The sequence below is a fragment of the Neolamprologus multifasciatus genome, chromosome 22, assembly GCF_963576455.1.
Source record: "Neolamprologus multifasciatus chromosome 22, fNeoMul1.2, whole genome shotgun sequence".
NCBI lineage: Eukaryota > Metazoa > Chordata > Actinopteri > Cichliformes > Cichlidae > Neolamprologus > Neolamprologus multifasciatus.
Genome location: NC_140459.1, coordinates 7,523,262 through 7,542,641, shown reverse-complemented (window position 1 = coordinate 7,542,641; position 19,380 = coordinate 7,523,262). Strand labels below are relative to the sequence as shown.

At 38.2% G+C, this 19,380-nt stretch overlaps 3 protein-coding genes across 3 annotated transcripts; all 3 read right to left on the bottom strand.

Annotated features, from left to right (window-relative positions):
- Positions 1-174: 174 nt before the first annotated feature.
- LOC146492804 (hepatic lectin-like) lies at positions 175-3,889 on the bottom strand. Its single transcript, XM_085149419.1, has 4 exons — positions 3,859-3,889; positions 1,271-1,456; positions 759-919; positions 175-648 (listed from the first exon to the last, which is right to left on the bottom strand). Exons 1-4 carry the CDS (start codon positions 3,887-3,889, stop codon positions 514-516), a joined length of 513 nt encoding a protein of 170 aa, XP_085005545.1. The 3' UTR covers positions 175-513.
- Positions 3,890-4,193: 304 nt separating this feature from the next.
- LOC146492803 (C-type lectin domain family 4 member E-like) lies at positions 4,194-9,483 on the bottom strand. Its single transcript, XM_085149418.1, has 8 exons — positions 7,111-9,483; positions 6,010-6,090; positions 5,685-5,798; positions 5,429-5,497; positions 5,109-5,260; positions 4,871-4,995; positions 4,614-4,779; positions 4,194-4,247 (listed from the first exon to the last, which is right to left on the bottom strand). The coding sequence occupies exons 1-8, from the start codon at positions 7,172-7,174 to the stop codon at positions 4,194-4,196; spliced, it is 825 nt and encodes a 274-aa protein (XP_085005544.1). The 5' UTR covers positions 7,175-9,483.
- A 3,862-nt stretch (positions 9,484-13,345) lies between these two features.
- On the bottom strand, positions 13,346-19,009 carry LOC146492802 (C-type lectin domain family 4 member E-like). Its single transcript, XM_085148985.1, has 7 exons — positions 17,063-19,009; positions 15,484-15,606; positions 14,434-14,511; positions 14,198-14,263; positions 13,937-14,088; positions 13,697-13,821; positions 13,346-13,604 (listed from the first exon to the last, which is right to left on the bottom strand). Exons 1-7 carry the CDS (start codon positions 17,091-17,093, stop codon positions 13,400-13,402), a joined length of 780 nt encoding a protein of 259 aa, XP_085005111.1. The 5' UTR covers positions 17,094-19,009; the 3' UTR covers positions 13,346-13,399.
- Positions 19,010-19,380: the final 371 nt, after the last annotated feature.

Sequence of the window (19,380 nt, the reverse complement as noted above, 5' to 3'; positions counted from 1 at the left end):
CTCCAACTCATTCTTTTACCCCGATGGTTTTCTACATTGTTTTCATTAAATCTTACCTCTTCACCCCAAGACCGTCTGGATCATAACATATACATTTTGTCATCTTGCGTTGAATAAATTCAAAATTTTTAATTTTAAATTTTTTTTAATTCTTAAAAGAAAAAACAAGGAAAAATAAGGAACAATCTTTTATTATTTCACAGATGTAAACATTGCTGCAGCAAAACATTACCTCAATAAACACATCTCATAAAAATATAACACATACAGTTTTATTCTGTCATTTCGCTGCTGGTTTCTCACAAATACTTCTGTGAGACACTTTGCAGGATGTATCAGACCAACTCTTCAGGTAACCATGACTTTTTTCACCCATCATTACACAGTCGTCCTCGGGCCAGTTGTCCGGCTCAGTGTCGTTCCAATAAGATAAACTAGGAGATGAAGATGAAAAAGAATTGTCTCAGTAAACGTTGCTAACTTTGATTTTGAAAATGGGATTTTTTTCCCACATCAATCAAACCTTTCGTTCAGTAGTGATCCGTCCACCCACAACCATCTGCCCTGCTCTGCTGAGTCTGTCAGTCCGATCCAGAACTTGTCTTCATGATCCGTCATTATGCGTCTCACTTTTTTCCACAGGAATTCCTAAACAGGAAAAGTTGATCAAAAATATTTTGTGACACTTTTCTCTGCTGAAGAAATGTAAACATGTGGTTAAATATGTGAGAACCAAAACTTGCAGCAGTTTTTTATACCTGCTCCTCTCTGCTGTCTATCTTAACCAGGTCTCCTCCTTTAGCTCTACACTCATCTCTGCTCTTCGTCCAGGATGATTTATTGGTAGAGAAGTAATAACACTTTCCTCCATGTTGCTCCCAGCCTTCTTCACATTTAGAACATGGATCACCTTTGAAGATATTAAAGCAAAAATTTCAGTCAGGTGTAAGAAACTGTTCATATTTGTGTGATTTGAAGGCAGCAGGAAGCTCCTTCTGTCCTGCAGGTACAAACTAAGTTACTGTTTCTGTAATCATCATCAGAGGATACAAATGTTTAAAAGAATAAATCCACAACTTATGTACCTGTAACTTCAGGAGGTTGTGGACATGCAGGCTGCACCGTGCTGCATGGTTTTGCTTCAGAGTCTCTTTCTTGTACCATAAAGGAAATGTAGATTAGATTTTTATTAGTTATTTAGTCTTTATGGCTTTTTTGCAGAACATAACAAAACTCTAACTGAAGTCAAATCATTAATGAATTGTTCTTAAATTAGTTTTAGTTATGATGCAAACATTACTGGGAAAAATCTTTTTTTTAATCAGAAAAGTCGCACACTCACTGGTAACACAGAGGGCAACAACAGCAGCTCCCAGAAGAGCACCGAGAACCAGCAGGGCTACTCTCTCTGGGGTGACCTTTGACCTTGTGCTCTTCACATTTTGTTGAGAGGTCTCTAAACATTCAAATGTAACACATATATCACCAAGATGTGACATATGAGCATAAATATGTACAGGTTTTTGATACAACAATATGATCGCATGATTGAATTCTTTGTTACTTTGTGCAGATAATAATACGATAACTTATTTTTGTTTTTGGCGTTTGTATTCTGTGGTAATATTTCTACCAAATCTTCACCAAACATCATGCAAACTAATTACTTTACAGGGCAGTGAAAGTCCTGATGTTATGAATCTCCTTTGTTATTTTGTCTTTTAATATTGTAGGATTGAACAGAATAAATACCGAAATGTTATAAAGTGGTTTGCTGTAACAGTTCTTGTCTTTTGTGACTATGTAAATAAACATAAATAGAATTGAATTCAACTCAAATAAAGCTTTTGAAATAATTTCTTTGGCTGAGATAGGTAAATGAAACCAAGCACAGAAAAAGTAAACAGAGACAATAATCGCTCATTACTGCTCTTTACCTACCAGGCAGCTCCTTTGTGGGTAGCTGAGACTTTGAGATCCTTAAGTCTGCATGAGTGGTGTAACCCTCTGCAGCAAAAACATGAAGCCAGAAATGACTGCTTACTTTGAAGTGAATTACTGTTTGCTGCTAACAACGCCTTCAATTCACAAGAAGACTAGCTTCAACAAAAAGAAGTGTAGAAGGAGAATTTTCTTATATATCTCATATGTATCACTCATAGATAAGTAGACAAGACTCACTGTTGGCCTCGCTCTTCCATCTAAAGGTTACGATAGAGTTCAGTAGTTCATCTTCAGACATTTTACTGCTTTGTGACGTTCAGTTAGTCAAAGAGAGTTTAACGAGATGTAGACATAAAAAAAAACTTCCTGTTAAACAGACGAATGGGGAGGGTTTCATAAACCACTGCTCCACAAATAACAAGTGTTATATGTTATATGCACTGTGGCTGGGTTGATGAGAACAAAAGGCTTGTGATTTGAATTGTTTTGATCTCTTCTGAATTTATTGTCACTAATTGTTTAATCTCCTCCTATTTCAATACCCTGTCTTATAGAATAAACCGGCAAAGTGTTTCTTAATGATATGTAATTCATAATGATGGATAGACTCACCATTGGTTTCCCTCACTTGTCTTTTTAAATCTTTTCAGTTTCATTGTACAGGAGTACAAGACTTCATTTTCAGATATTTTACTTCTGTTTGACTATCAGCGAATCACAAAGTAAAGTGTAAAGCAATATAAAAATACCTTATTGTCAAACAGAAGAATGTATGATTTCACACATTTCACACACTTTACATATGTGAACATTTAAAAAATACTAAAATTTCATCCTGTTGTACCTACGGGTAGCTATCGTTACCATGATGAGCTTAGCCTTTGTTAGAGTTTATGGTTCGTCTGTTTCCTGTATCTCATTTTATATCCATCTGAACTAAGGATACCACAAAGAACAAACATGAGAAGGATGAACAGGCAAGGTGAAAAATGAAATACTGAGTATTCACAGAAAACTCGAAACACTCCAAAACGTAAAATACTTACAACAGAAAACCTAAATATGAACTCAAACTAGGAACTTTGCACAGCAAACAGGTCAAACTCAAGGACTATGAAGATCCCAGGTTATAAATAAGTGTTAGCTTTCTAATGACTACAACTGGCTCGTGTTTTCTTTTACCTCAGCTTACAACTAAGTCAGTGTTGGGTTACATTAGGATAATTCTGAACATCTGATTTGAATCAGATGTTCAACTTTTTGAAAATGTCTTTCTGAAAATGAAAACAATTGAATGTTTGTGTAGCTTTAAAGTCTCTTTAGGGTGGTTTGCTTTTTGGTTTTATGTTGTTAGCTTTGTTGTCGCTATATGAAAAGAAAGATCGTATGCGTGTCCTCATTAGGATAAAGATCTTTGTTGGTGTGTGGGACTGTTGCCTCAGGTTTATATTGTTAACTGGTAACTATGAGACAATTTCAGGTCATTTAATGGAGTATGGCATACTACTTACATACACAAAATATATTCTGATTGCTTAAGAGCCAATGCTTTAAATGAATGTTTATAAAATACATGTTTCTAACACACTGTAGTGTATTTAGATCAGATAGAAGAGGATAAAAGTTTCTCATGCTGCCATATGTAAGAGGCACAAACACTTTAAACCAACAGGAAACATCCGACATTTTGGTATCAGTGGTAACATTTCACACATGGTCATGATCACTTCCTCGTTTATTTCTGTCTTGATACCTCAGGCATCTGCTTAAATGGTTGTCTTTCTTTCTTTTGTTCAAACTGATGGTTGTCTGATCACACAGATCTTTATGAATCTTGAACTTTTTCTACTTCCTTCTACTTCTACATTTAAGTTATTTTCTTGTTTCTTTGTATATTTACATGCATGTACTTACCTTTTATGTTCCTCTGTGGATAGTTTGTCATGCTGAGGCTTCAACATGACCAGAGTTAGTCCAGTTGTTTCTGAATAAACAAATAAATAAATTATAAATGATGTATTTTACTCTTTAGATAAACACGAGGAATATATGATTGGGTGGATTTATCCGTGCTTGAAGAAATAAAACTAATCATACATTTATTTTTGTTACAGCAGTGTGTGTGTGTGTGTGTGTGTCTCTCTCTCTCTCCTCCCCTGCAGGATTTGTTTGCCTCCCTCTTCCCGCATAATTACAGGTGCACCTTTTAGAGAGGAAGGGGAGAAGGCCAAAGGCGGCAGTTAGACCATTCAAGGGTGTCTGTGGATGTAAGAGGAGGACCGCTCGTCATCATGATGCTCCTGCTGGGGAGGGAATCCAGAAAGTGTGTTTTTGCAGATGTGCACCGGACTTGTTGTTAGATTGTTACTTTTTAAATTTCCTTTCAGAGATAACCTGTTAACCTCGGCCTCCAACTCATTCTTTTACCCCGATGGTTTTCTACATTGTTTTCATTAAATCTTACCCCTTAACCCCAAGACCGTCTGGATCATAACATATACATTTTGTCATCTTGCGGTGAATAAATTCAAAATTTTAAATTTTTTTTAATTCTTAAAAGAAAAAACAAGGAAAAATAAGGAACAATCTTTTATTATTTCACAGATGTAAACACTGCTGCAGCAAAACATTTCCTCAATAAACACATCTCATAAAAATAGAACACATACAGTTTTATTCTGTCCTTTTGCTGCTGGTTTCTCACAAATACTTCTGTGAGACACTTTGCAGGATGTATCAGACCAACTCTTCAGGTAACCATGACTTTTTTCACCCATCATTACACAGTCGTCCTCTCTCCAGTTGTCCGGCTCAGTGTAGTTCCAATAAGATAAACTAGGAGATGAAAATCAAAAAGAATTGTCTCAGTAAACGTTGCTAACTTTAATTTTGAAAATGCGATTTCCTTTTTCCACAACAATCAAACCTTTCGTTCAGTAGTGATCCGTCCACCCACAACCATCTGCCCTGCTCTGCTGAGTCTGTCAGTCCGATCCAGAACTCGTCTTTATGATCCTTCATTATGCGTCTCACTTTTTTCCACAGGAATTCCTAAACAGGAAAAGTTGATCAAAAATATTTTGTGACACTTCTCTTTGCTAAAGAAATGTAAACATGTGGTTAAATATGCGAGAACCAAAACTTGCAGCAGTTTTTTTTTATACCTGCTCCTCTCTGCTGTCTATCTTAACCAGGTCTCCTCCTTTAGCTCTACACTCATCTCTGCTCTTCGTCCAGGAGGATTTATTGGTAGAGAAGTAATAACACTTTCCTCCATGTTGCTCCCAGCCTTCTTCACATTTAGAACATGGATCACCTTTGAAGATATTAAAGCAAAGATTTCAGTCAGGTGGAAGAAACTGTTCATATTTGTGTGATTTGAAGGCAGCAGGAAGCTCCTTCTGTCCTGCAGGTACATCAGTGTTTCTTTAATCATCATCTGAGGATACAAATGTTTAAAAGAATAAATCCACAACTTATGTACCTGTAACTTCAGGAGGTTGTGGACATGTAGGCTGCACCGTGCTGCATGGTTTTGCTTCAGAGTCTCTTTCTTGTACCATAAAGGAAATGTAGATTAGATTTTTATTAGTTATTTAGTCTTTATGGCTTTTTTGCAGAACATAACAAAACTCTAAATTGAAGTCAAATCATCAATGAATTGTTCTTAAATTAGTTTTAGTTATGATGCAAACATTACTGGAAAAATCTTTTTTTAATCAGAAATATCACACACTCACTGGTAACACAGAGGGCAACAACAGCAGCAGCCAGAAGAGCACTGAGAACCAGCAGGGCCACTCTCTCTGGGGTGACCTTTGACCTTGTGCTCTTCACAGTTTGTTGAGAGCCCTCTAAACACATATCACAAAGATTTGAGATCGACATCCCTTCCTTATAGATTAAAGTTCCTTGAGGCAACTGTTTTGGTGCTACGTAAATAAATCCGAATTATCCTGAAGCTTGTAAATAAAATCCTGGGCTGACTTAGGCAGAAAAAAATTGAGCACAGGGAGAAAAATGTAACCAGGAGAGAAAAACTGCTCATTACTGCTCTTTACCTACCAGGCAGCTCTTCTGAAGTTGTCTGTGAGATCCTGACGTCTGAGTAAGTCAAATCAGCCAAAGAGGAAACAGGCTCTGGGCCTACAATGTAAAACGTGATTGCTGCTCAGTATCACGTGAATTTCTGTTAACTTGTGATAACATATAAGTTTAAAAAAGGTCCACTATAATTAGATCCTAAGGACATAATTCCCCAAAAATGAAAAAACAAAGAAATCATTTTTCTGTTAAAAAAAAAATAAAAAATTAAGTATGGTGTTAGTGTATTTACAATACAGTGTAACAATTTTTGCAGAAAAAAAGAACATTTCCACATCTTACATCATGTATACAGTGCTCATTTGAGGACATGTCCTTTTATGCTCGAGCTGATGTGCATGTTGCATGTTCTTTTCATTTTAGCCCACTTTATAGTACAGGCAGGCATACAACAGTGATTTAAAACATTTTATTGTTAATGTTATGTTTGAACAGTGAATGTGAAAGGAAAAAAGTTAGACTTGGCTCCATCATTAAAAGACCACATAGGCCTACACATTTTGATGGCATTTATTTTTTTCTTGTACGTTACAAAGAACAGTCGTTCTCACATTTATATTGATATAATAAAAGCACCACTAAATAACTGAGCATCCATCATCCACATCGACATAATGAACATTAAATAAAGATGCAAAAATATAAAGATATAAAAAGGCAGGAGCAATATGGGATCCACCCCCGTACAGTACAGCATATTTTCAATGTAAGACGGGGAAATATTGTGTTTTTCAACAAAAACGTACCATGAAATTATACACTACTTAAGTTACTTACTTTGTACTTAGGATTACACTGTAAGTAATCCTTTCTTTGTTTCCTGTAATAACCTAACTTGTTACCTTGTTCTAGTGTAGCTACATTTAAGTATTTGGACATAAATATAATATATATATATAAAATTGTAATTTAAAAAATACATTGAAATTGCATTGAAGTACAGGGTGATTAAGCCACATTATAAAGTGTTACCCATTAATATTCCAACTAACAAAAAGCCAATAATATTAAGCTGTATGCATATTAAATATAACTCATAAGTACACAAATAAATCAACTCACCTTTGGTTTCCATCGTCCCTCTTTTAAATTTGACATCAGAATAAACTATTTCAGCTTCAGGCATTTTACTGCTGTGTGACCATCGGTGAGTCTGAAAGACACGTTTCACAGACACAGACAAAATGGAAAACAAAAAAAACCACCTTCCTGTCAAATAGACAAATGGGGGGGGGGCTTTTCGAAGAACTGTTCCACAATATCGGACTGTTTTTAAACTCGTGGTTATTAAAAAAATGCTCTACTTCCTTTTTTATGTGAATAAAATAAATTACAAATTTTCCACAACAAAGATGACGTTGAAGAGATGACGTTTGTATTCTTTTTAATGTTTTCAGAGGAAGTTCTTGATTAGATGCACTGTGAGTTTTATTAAGGAGTCATAACTTGATTTTTGATCAAACTGAGGAATGATAATAAGCTAAATAAAATACGAAGATACAACAATCAGGCATCTGCTTCTCCTGCTACTGTGCCTCACTGGTTTCTCATTAAATAAATGATATGGTCTCCCTGTCCTCCTGAGCCGACTCACCCTTCTCTTTCTTTCTCTCTCTTCCTCCTTTTGCTGTCGCTTTCTATCCTCTGTGTGTGTGTGTGTGTGTGTGTGTGTTGCCAGTGTCTCTCTCCCACTAATCTTGTATAAATGCCATACCTGGTGACACTATAAGTCACCATGGGCCGGTATTAGATGACATTTGTCCAAAATGTTGGTCAATCTGCAGGTCTAATCTACTAATAAAAAAAAGAAGTTTAAAATTATTTAATATATCTTACAGTAGGTGCTGTGGCACACAGGAAAACAGATACCAAGAAAAGAAATGTCACTGTGCTAACTGCTACATCACCATGCCTGCTTTTAATCATAGCTGTTCATTTAGGTCCATGAGTATTTGAAAAATAATGATATGATGACAGATAATAAATCCATCAATCTATATGTGATTGCAGATGTTTCTATGTTAATTTAAGAGGTTTGGCAGAATTACAACTATTTGTATAGATTACAGCAGACTCATTATGCAGAGAAAGCTTTCCATGACTTAAAATTTGCAATACAGATTGCACTAACTTTAGGATTATCATATCCTAATAAATGTTTCACCCAGACAGTGGATGAAAAAGGCGGATACTTAAGTTCTGTTTCGGACCAGCAGGCCATCCTCTACCTGCATTCAGCAGCAACAGCTGAAAAGGAAGCATTTATTAGCTGCTCCTATGTTATGTGTCACAGCCATATCAGGGCCTCCTGAAACTGCCTTTGAGTGGGTGTGGTGTGCTCTCTCCGCCTCCTCCTCTTCGCTTGCTCCACCCCTCTGTCTCTCTCTCACTCTCCTCTCCCCCCAGGACACAGATGCTGTTCATTGGCCTCGTTTACCACCTGGGCCCAGTCAGCAATCACCTCCCTGAGGTTGTATAAGCTGGGGATGAACTGGATGTGGGAGGGTGGTTTTCTCTGGTGTCTCCACATTGTGTTCTAGGTGTCGAAAGAGGTCCTATTATGAGATTGTCCTGCCTGTTATGTGGAGTTGTAGGAGCAGTGGTGAGAGTAGCTGCTTCATATGAGTATCGTGGGCTTGTGGGCCTCAGTAGCAGTGGAGGTTGCTGCTAGTGACAGGGTGGCCCTGTGGGCCCCCGGAAGTGCCTCATGGTGTGGAGTTTGGTTGTTGCGACCTTTGTCTTTTTCTAGAGTTATTGGTAAAACGGAATTGCTGGCTCTTTCAGTTAAGATTATCTATAATAAAAACTATAATATTTGCTAAAAACCTCAGTCTGGTTTCCTTTCATTCTGTTCTGGACCCATTTGTTACCAGTCCCCACACACACCCCTAGACCTCCTTCATGGGGACGTAACATATGTTATCTCATTGTATTACTGGAAAGATCAAATTTCACAGTAAAAGATGTGATATGCTAAACCCAGCTTCACTTCTCCACACAGAAGCAGATGATGAACCACAAGATTTTATAGCTGCTTTCTGAAATCTGCTCCTCCAGACCTGACCTACAGGACACACCACTGGCAAGCTCTACTCCGGTGGTGTTTGTGGATAGTTTGGCATCACGCAACCCAGACAACCACAATAGAATATGCAGTGGTCAGAGAACATTTAGTCAGGATCATTACCATCTCACTATTCCCCAGAGACTCCTCTGGTGCTGGGGACTGAAGTAGTAAGCAAGATGGCGCCTGTGATTGGCTCTCTATTCTCTTGTTTTGTGTTGCATTACCTATTCTGCTGTTGTCTGGCGATGAGATTACAGCTACCTATGTTTACAATCAACACACTTCATTGTTGATTTAATCCGAAATAGAGTCTATGGATGAAAACTGGAAACACTCTGTAGGCCTCCCCCCACCATTTGCACGATCAGCTGTTGCCCATAACCTCCCATGCTTGCCTGTGTCAGGCAGAAACTGGACGAAAAATTGTCAGAGAAGACAAGGAAGGAGAGCGGGCATCCAAGTGCGATTACAGAAATATAAGAGTACCGCATCCTGCTCGGGGCTCCCGGCGTTGGATGTTTTAGCTAAAACGGACCTCCAGCTATGATTTAAAAAAAAGCTTATGATAAACAGTAAGAAGTCCCGAGGAGTGTGCAGGGCAAACCTGCACCGAGCCCCTCAGGATGGAAACAGAGATGCTCCAGCCCCGCCGATTAAGATGATCCTATTAAACTGCCGTTCCATCTCAAATAAGACATTTGTCCTCAATGACCTTTTTATTAGGAATAACTTGGATTTTCATGTTCCTAACCAAAACATGGCAGCGGAATATGGAATTTGTTCATTTTAATGAACTGTGCCCAGCAGGCTGTATTTGTCTAGCCAGACCGCATCTTTCAGGATGTGGAGGTGGGCTGGCTGTTAATGCAAGAAACTCCTTTTTCTGTCATCTGGTGAAGACCCCTTCTTTTAAGGAAGTTTTTCCTTCCCACTGTCGCCAAAGTGCTTGCTCATAGTGGCTCATATGATTGTTGGGTTCTTCTGACTGAGCCAGCACCCAGCGGTGGCCATGCCCTGGATCTGATTTTATCGCTGGGTCTGGATATCCGTCCAGTTAGTTGTTAAGTGATCATAAATATCTTTTATTTGATCTGTCTTTTACCTGTGACACTCTGCCCTCTGTTCATGTTAAACCTTTGGGATTAATTACCGACTCTGTGGTGGAGGAATTTGTGGAGTTATTTGATAACAATTGACCTGAAACCAATCAATCAATCAATCAATCAAGGCTTTATTCGCCACGTGCAGGTTGCCCTGCAGTGAAATAGGACCCTCCCCGACCTTACACACACAACACAGACATCACATGGGGATACAGGTCGGAGATCGGTAGCGTTACAGAAAAAACACTGAAATATACACTACAATGGGAAAGTACAAGAGGAAAAAAAAAGATGCTGGGCTCCTGGGAGGACAGCATGAGAACAGGAAACAAAAAAAACTCCTGCACAAAAAAAGCACATAAATGTCCACAGCACAACATTATGGAACACGTGACAAGCCACAGGGTCGGGTGGGGGGTGAGGAGTCATCCGAAGCCAGCAGCCATCCTGCCCAGCGCTACCATTCCAGCGCAGGCTCAGACCCACTGTGTTCCCAGGAGGGAACAAGCATGGAAGGCGTTTGGAAAGGGAGGGGGGATGAGTGAGTGCGTATCAGTGTATATGTATGTGTGTGTATGTGTCCAGAGTTCAGCTGAGACAGTGTCCTTCGCCCTGCCAGGCTAAGTAAACAGTCTTCCAGCCAACCCAGGTGGCCTTGCATGGAATGGGAAGGAACTAAACACAGTCGTTATCAGGGTGTTGTTTTTCAGCTCCAGCCTTGCGACCGCAGCTGCAAGATCTTATCCGTGCTGCACTCAATGAGCCCATTTTGAGAAACTCACACCTCGCCTCATCATTTCAATCCCAGCAGGCAGCCTTGTGGGGGTTTGAACAGCCAGTTCCGCTTTCTTAATTCTTCAATAAGTCAGGGCCAAGCCAGCTCCGATCAGCAAGAACCCTGTTACCGTGGTTCCGAATAGGTAGATATCTTCAGCACTTAGGCTCACCCAAACCCAAACTTCTCGTTGAGAAAGGGGTGTCAATTGCATTTAGGGACCAGTTGATCAAATCCATAATTCCTCTTTTAGGTTTTAGAGAGCAGACTGTGAGAGAGTTTTCCAGGGAAAAGTAATACAAAAACACGAGACTAGACAAGGACATAAGAGGCTAAGCAGGGAAGCTAAGGGAGAGGAGGAGAGGAGAAAAGTGCGACCACCTTCGTCAAGAGCAAGAGCAAGAGCAGAACCAGAACCTTCAGACATCTTACCTGAAACTGATGATATAGAACGGCATGTGGCCTCCTTCAACTCGCAATGTCAGAAAAATTCTAGATAAAGTGGCTCCTCTTAAAATCAGGAAAGTCAGCGCTGTTAAATCCCGGCACTGGTTCACAGAAGCTATCCGCAGATTTAGGCAAATGTGCTGCAAAACTGAGCACCTGTGGAAAATCACAAAACTTGAGGTTCATAAGCTCAACTTAAAAGAACTGTTCTCTTCCTTTAATGACAAGGTGAAAGACTCGAGAGCCACTTATTTCTCTAAACTACTTGCAGTAGGAAAAATAAATCCTAAAGTTGTCTTTGATACAGTGAGGAGCATCATCTCCGCCCCAACGCCGTGTACACCTGTCTTTTCAGATAAGGACTTTTTAAGATTTTTTTCAAGATAAGATTAGTGGCCTAAGAGGTAACATAACTCCCTTTGATAACCCCTTCAACCATGCATGAAGCATGAAGACTTACTGTAAATGTTTCCTCACTCCTTTGTTCAGGCTTTCAGAAAGAGCAGCTGTATTCAAGGCTTAATTTAAAGAATGGGGAAGAGGTTTATTCAGTGTTTCCTCTCATTGTAGACACACTAATAACAGTTTTTATTTTTCTTAGAAACATGTGTGTCTGTGTGTGTGATCATTTTCTAAAAGGGTCTTTGATTTGTTTCATTTTCACTTCAGACGTCAAAAGTTGTCAGCACACCAACAACACTGTTTTACAGCTTTATTGTAAAAGTTCTGTTACTTGGTTAATTAAGAGAGGGGCAAAGAGCATCATGTATTGACTAAATAAAACCCTGACTCCATGGTGTTCTTGTTAATACACAGATGATGTTTTATTCCAATTTACACATTATGATTCCTTTTATCTGACTGAAGCTCCTTCTTCATCTTTCTATTTTCAAGTTGTAGTCTGTGTTGCTTTTTGGGGGTATTAAAGACCTTGACTTCAGACTCTGAAGAACTCAGAAGAACAAAGTGGTGTTTTTTTGTTTTGTTTTGTTTTGTTTGTTTTTTAAGAATTTTAAAGGAATTGGAGGAGGCTTCATCCACAGTCAGGTCGTGTAAGAATAATTGATTAAAGTTTGGGTCACATGTGACGTTTTGTCTATTTTTATTTCATTTATTTGAGGCTTGATTTCAAACTTGTTTACTGAGTGAAAAAAGGAATACAGGCATGGAAATACTGCCCCCCTGTGGTCAAACTGTAACTGTCTGAATTTTGCGTTTGTGTTTAAAAAAACTTTTTGTTTTGGAGTCTTTTTTTAACACCCGTAGTTTTTTAGTTCCGACATTCTGAAACATCTAAAAGTATGATGTGAATAATCCTCCTCTGCAATTTCTGTTTGTCTGGAAACAAAAGTAAAATATTTAAGAGTTTACTTAAAAGAAAACACTGACAACATAATTATATTTCATTTAATAAAATATTATTGATTTTTTTGAAGTTTCAGTTGTACCTGTGCTGTTGAAACACTCAAATATTTTTTATAACAAAAAGTTTAGTTAAAAATAAAATCAAAGAAACCAGAAAACTTGTTAACCAACAGAAGAGACACTTTTAAAAAATCAGTTTCACACACTGTGTGTGTGTGTGTGTGTGTGTGTGTGTGTGTCAGGGTAGGGTAAATAAATAAATTAGGAACTGAATGGATCATCAGATATTAAACAAGAATTCAGTCCCAAAACAGTCTTGGTTAATGACCCAGAATCATGACATTGTGACTGAATGAAAAGAAACTGTTCAGTGTGTTTGTTTCATGTTGCTGAGATGATGTCAGAAAAGGTGAAACATCTTTGACTGCTTTATTTGAACCAGTTGTTATTGTCTTCAACTTCTGCACTTTTCTCATCTCTGTCTCCTTTTAATATTACTCACAAAATTTTTATTATGATCAATTTTTCTGTTTGTGACATTACTTTCAAAGAATGCATCACTCCACTCTGGTGTTTAACAGACTTTAATGAATTTCAGTCACATACTTTTTTAAACTTTCCTCTTACTCCTGCTTTCTCACAAATACTTCTGTGAAGCTTTGAGCAAAATGCATCAAACCAACACTTCAGATCATCAGCTCCACCTTTTTCTCCCATCCTCACACAGTCCTCTCCATCAGGATGTTCACCTTTGCGCCCTGTCCAATTGTCTGGCTCTTTGATGCTCCAAAACGTCAAACTAAGAGTTGAAGAACAAAATTAATTGGTTTAGTAAAAACTGATAACTTTAATTCTGGAAATGAAAAAAATATATTTTCACAACAATCAAACCTTTGATCCAGTGGTGATCCATCCACCCACAACCATCTGCCCTCTACTGCTGAGTCTGTCAGTCCGATCCAGAACTTGTCCTCAACCTCAGTCATTACATCTTTCAGTCTTCTCTCCAGGAAACTCTGATCAGGAAAAGAAGATGAAAATGACTTTGTTAGACTTTTCTGTGCTGAGAAGGTGAAACATAAAGATGTGATATAACATGTAAGAACATGAACCTGCAGCAGTGTTTCATACCTGCTCCTCTCTGCTCTCTATCTTAACCAAGTCTCCTCTTCTAGCTTTACACTCATCTCTGCTCTGTTCCCAGGATGATTTACTGATGGAGAAGTAATAGCACTTTCCTCCATGTTGCTCCCAGCCTTCTTCACATTTATAACAAGGATCATCTTTGAACAGATTAAAGCAACGACTTCAGTCAGGTGGAAGAAATCGCTGTTCATGTTTGTCTGAACTTAGCTTGAAGTTTGTGTCTCAGAGACAAAATCCATAACTTACCTATTACTTTAGGTGCTGGACAGGTCGGCTGCACCGTGATGCATGATTTTATCTTAGAGAGAGTCTCTGTTAGAATAAAGAATAAAACAGTCATCAGTCATTCATCATCTATTTTTATCTAAAGTTTGAATTAAAAACAAATAATCATTTACAGGAAGTAAAAAAGGCCCAGTCAGCTGTGTGTCACGACTTTGATTTAGACTGAAAGTTAGAAACGATCAGCCTTATATGCTTACCCGTCAGATTACTTTCACACTTCATTTTGTGATGTTTCAGGTTTTCGAGCTGTTTGTTCGTTCTAATTTTGTCAAATGCTGATTAAAAAAGAACAAACAAACCAGTCAGTCAGTGAGGTTTGTTTACACTGAAAGGATTTTTGTAGCTTTGTGTTTTCAGTGTTTCTTTAGTTCTCATGTTTTCAACATTGATTTAAAAATGAGAGAAACAAACAGACAGATTTTTCAGAAAACAAGAAAAACACTGAAAAGTTGGAGGCATCTTTAATTTCCTGCAACATGATTAAAAGGGAGCCCGTGTGTGCACTCTGCAGTGTTTTACACCTTCACTGTAAATATTTTTCTCATTTGATTTACAGAAAATCAGATTATTGATTTTTTTAAGTTAAGTAAGACTGTTATGTGTCTGCAGGCTGCATGTTTTCTTTCCCTCTCCTTTTGTTTGCCGTTCCCTTAGGTCGCAGACTGCAGGCTGATGTCAATCTGGGGACGTCCAACTAATTAGAGGAGGGAGACCCTGATTGGACAATCCAGGAGTGCACACCTTGATAAGGAGACTCACCTGTGGCTAGGTGGGGCTCTCGTCCCTCCTTTGAATTGTTTGGTACATGTGTGACGTTTCGCTGCTGTACTTCTTTTGTTTGATGATTGTGGTGGAAGTAAAGTGGACTAGGTAAGTTTGGGGACCCCATACACTTACTCACGTAGAGTCTTTTTGTTAGAAACACTAGGTAAGTAGGTTGGTGCCACCCATGTAATTTAGAGCTTGTTTTTGAGTTGATGTTTAGGGTCTTTCCCTCTTGTTTTTGCTTGCCTAGGATAATAGCTCAGCTAAGTTTTGGTTTTGTCTTTTTGGTGGGTGTTTTTGGCACAACCTAACTGTCCCTTTCTCCCCCACATTTGTTGTTATGAATTTAGGTTATTTATTTTGTGAGAGCGCTGCCATTAAACCTTTTTCATAACACCTGTACCGAGTTTCCGGAGTTGTTGTGTTACCCCTCCTGCCCTCGAGGAGACGTAACAAAGATGAAGGAAACCACACAAACTCACAGAGACGATAAATAACGATGAGAGCAGCTGCCAGGAGGATACAGAGAACCACCAGTGCCACTCTCTCTGTGGTGACCTTTGACCCTCTGTTTGATGTTTCATGCCGAGAGTCAGGAACTTCACCTGATGAACATTTAGAGGAGACACAATGTGAGAGTTCAGAAAAGTGTGTATTTATCAGTTACAACAGTTTTAAACAGTTCGTCATGCTACAATATTTTAGTACTATTAAAGTACACTGAACTGTAGCTGAGTGTCAATACAAGAACATTAAAGTTGATTAAGATGCTTTGAACAGGAAACACTTGAGTTAAAACATGTTAACATGTCACATATCCTGATGGTCAGTTCCTGTTTTTGCTCTTCACATCTTCATTTTGCATAACTTTTAAACATTCTTTCTTCATCAATTAATTTTGACTGTTACATTTCCAGTGTTGGGGAGTAACGGAATACATGTACCGCCGTTACGTAAACAAAATATGAGTAACTGTATTCCGTTACAGTTACCGTTTAAAAAGGTGGTATTTAGAATACAGTTACTTTGTTGAAATAAATGGATTACACGGCGGTACTTCCCTGTTTCATATTGTGGCGGGTCAGGATTGTTTGGGTTTTGTTTGACAGCTACGTTCTGTTGTTCCAGGCGGCAGCGTTATGGTTGCCATGGTTACAGGGCGCTCTCTCTCTCTCTGCGTGTTTCCTGGGTGAGAGAGCGCCTGTTGTTGTTGTGCTAAGCTAATAGGCAGAATGCTACAGGTATAGCTCTAAAGAATGTAGCATCATAGACAGTGTAGTCCGTGCTGCAGGGAGAATGGACTGCCATACACGTTATGTGTCTGTGAGCGAGGGAGGGAGAAAAAGGAAAAGTACGAGCTGTCATCGAGCAAAAACGGGAGCTGGAAGCATGTAAATATAATAATAACCACTGCAGCCAAGAAGAGTGCCTGACGAGCCCAGCTGTAAGTAAGCTATTAAGACTCGACTGTACACCGTGTTCGTGTTTTCCTCCGAAACAATAAGTTCCGTTGGAGCAGCCTTTCAACACCTCTCTCTGTCTCTGTCTAGCAAACTTGACCCAGACAACAAAGTAAAGCTAGTTTTCGGCTACGAGCCCGACACAGAACCCACCGTATTAGCCAGAGGTCCCTTTACTACGGTTCGGAGCCGCGGACCTTCAGTAACGGTAATAAATCACAGCAATAGTACATTCACATAGTTGTAAACAGCATGATAATATATTAAGTAATCCAAAGTATTCAGAATACGTTACTCTCATTGAGTAACGTAACGGAATACGTTACAGAATACATTTTGGGGCATGTAATCTGTAATGGAATACATTTTAAAAGTAACCTTCCCAACACTGTACATTTCTGATTTATGCAATAAATAAAGAAAAATTATTGATATGATTAAATAATGAATGTGGGCTCTACATGTTTTTAAGTCATATACATATAATGTTGTTCTGTTCCAGCACAAACATCTTAACTTTAAAAGTCTGATGATGATCACTGAGATGTGACTGAAGCTCCGTCATCTTCCTGTTGTTTTACCACCACATTAATGTTCTTACCTTCTATGAAGCTCTGCGGACGACTCATCATGCTGAAACTTCAAGATCCTGACTTCAGACTTAATCCAACAGTCTCTGAATCACAAAACACAACAAAATGTTGAAATTATGTTTCCTTTATTATTTATCATAGATTCAATTCTTTATACATTTAACAGAAATTAAATGTAACTAAGCTTTGATGCTACAGTCTGGCTCCTCCTGTCAGAATAACTGCTTTTATTATAACTGAAGCAAGGTTTCTTTTTTTATTATTGAAATGTCTGACCCTGTGGTACATTGTACTGATCTCTTGCATACAAATGTAACAACAGTTTTATGAGTTGTATCACATTTGCAGGCAGTTAAAAGGAAGATAAAAATAAAATGTATTAAAGCAGAACAAAATGAGGAACTGCCCATGAGATGAGGTGATATTTTAGGGTGTTGTTAAAATAGTTGTTTCACAAATTTGGCACAACCTAAAGTTTTCTCAACAATCAAGCCTTTTACACAGTCCTGAACCATCCACCCACAAATATCTTCCCTCTACTGCTGAGTCTGTCAGTCTGATCCACAACTTGTCATCTTCATCATGATGTTTCTCATTCTTCTCTCCAGAAATGTCTGAACAGAAACAGTTGAGGAAATGACCTCAGGAGACATGTCTGTGTATGTTCTCAGTCACACAGGTCGTGGTAGAAGCGACTGGAGTTTTTTAAGTTTAGGAAATTTTTAATTTTTAAAAATACTCTATTTAATTTATTAATGGCTTAATTAGTTGTATTTTCTAATAAATTTGAAGCTGTACCAGAAATCCCCCAACTTATATTAAAACGTTGATCAAAAACACTAAAGAAATGTGAATACTGTAAAAACAACCATTTAGGGGGTCAGTCATGACAAGTTTTACAGATTTTTATTTACAGCTTTATTTTTGAGACCGTTTTTTAAATGTTTCTTTGACCCTCATTTGTTCAAATGCTGATTAACAAATTGGATAAACAGAAATGGTATGCTGATCATCTGGAACTTAAAATAACTAGATAATAAGACTTTTTTTTCTGACACCTCTGCTCTGTGGTCGAGGTCTAGAATTGCAGATGTGTTTAGCAGATTATAATTATATCTATAACATCACATTCTAAAGTCATTAAGTATAATAAGTGTATAATAAACTAAAAAAGAAAACTTGGAAATGAATTTACTAAAACATATTTTATTCAATTAATCTTATTTATTATTAAATCTTGAAATACTTCCTAGTCATCCATATCAGGGTACAGTATCTACAGGTCTGAATGTCTGGGATACAAATTATCAAGGACCTCGGTCTGAGTGACCCAGGGTTGTTGAGCAGTTCTGACTTGTTAATATATTTGCTGGTTTGTGGCTTGTGTCCCTGGTTTTCAGGTTTGTGTGTGGGTGTGTGCACGTTCTGGAGGTTCGGTTTTCAGGCACCATCAGGCCTGGTGGGTGTGTCCCGTTGGGAGGCTGGCCACACCTGAGGAGGATGATCACACACACCTGCAGCTGATCAGGATTGTCGACAGAGGTACATAGCAGTGTGGCTGAGTTCTCCTCGACGCTGGGTTGTTGTGTGACCACCCGTCAGTGTTTTCAGCATAATCAGTGTTAGTCTGTTGATATTTAGGTGTGCGCTAACAGCTGCCTCTGTGGATTTTCCAGCAGGAGTGCGGGAACGAGAAGGCAGTGAGCACGAGTATCACGGGAGCGGAGACACAGAAGGGGAATCAGGGCACACAGGGATTCTTTGTTGTGCAATTATTTACTACACTGTGTTAGTAAATAACTTTGTTGGTTTAGGGCACTGTGCATATTTACTTTTAGTTACCTGGTAATCCAAAAAATGGAGAAACTTCTTACATGGTTGTAAATCTGTTTGAACAAAGCTGTGGTCATTTTTTTAACTTTATCAAATACTTTGCCAAGAACATTACTTAAGTATTATTATTATTATTATTATTATTATTTAATATGATAAAGTATTGTTACTAACCCTAAAAAAACGTATGTAAAGTTCCTTTGCCTTTTAAATTTGTTGGATAGAAACTCCAATTGTAATGAACCAACTCATAATTTTTTATGTGTGCTACACACACAAACCATTTTAAATAAAGAAAATAACTGAATTATGATGTTAATATACATAGATATGTATATATCTATGACTCACAGACCACTAACTCAGCTAAAAGTTTATTTTAAAAGTTTATTTTAAAATTTAACTGAGAACTTCACAAGAAAGCTAAAAACAGACACTGCACTTCCTCATCAGCAATACGCCTGCGGAGTATGAAGTAGATACACAAAGACAA

Bases quoted from the DNA above. Each gene is read 5' to 3' on its own strand.
- LOC146492804 (XM_085149419.1), bottom strand. From the start codon at position 3,889: ATGACAAACTATCCACAGAGGAACATAAAAG. The intron at 920-1,270 runs TAAGAACAATTC...TTTGCTTTAATA, and splicing joins CATCATAACTAAAACTAATT to TCTTCAAAGGTGATCCATGT. The intron at 649-758 runs GTATAAAAAACT...TTTCCTGTTTAG, and splicing joins TAGACAGCAGAGAGGAGCAG to GAATTCCTGTGGAAAAAAGT.
- LOC146492803 (XM_085149418.1), bottom strand. From the start codon at position 7,174: ATGCCTGAAGCTGAAATAGTTTATTCTGATGTCAAATTTAAAAGAGGG. The intron at 6,091-7,110 runs GTGAGTTGATTT...TTTACATTGTAG, and splicing joins AGGGACGATGGAAACCAAAG to GCCCAGAGCCTGTTTCCTCT. The intron at 4,248-4,613 runs GTATGTGTTCTA...TTCCCTCCCCAG, and splicing joins CAAAAGGACAGAATAAAACT to CAGGAGCATCATGATGACGA.
- LOC146492802 (XM_085148985.1), bottom strand. From the start codon at position 17,093: ATGATGAGTCGTCCGCAGAGCTTCATAGAAG. The intron at 14,512-15,483 runs GTGAGTTTGTGT...TTTTTTAATCAG, and splicing joins CATCGTTATTTATCGTCTCT to CATTTGACAAAATTAGAACG. The intron at 14,264-14,433 runs GTAAGCATATAA...TTATTCTAACAG, and splicing joins GTGTGAAAGTAATCTGACGG to AGACTCTCTCTAAGATAAAA.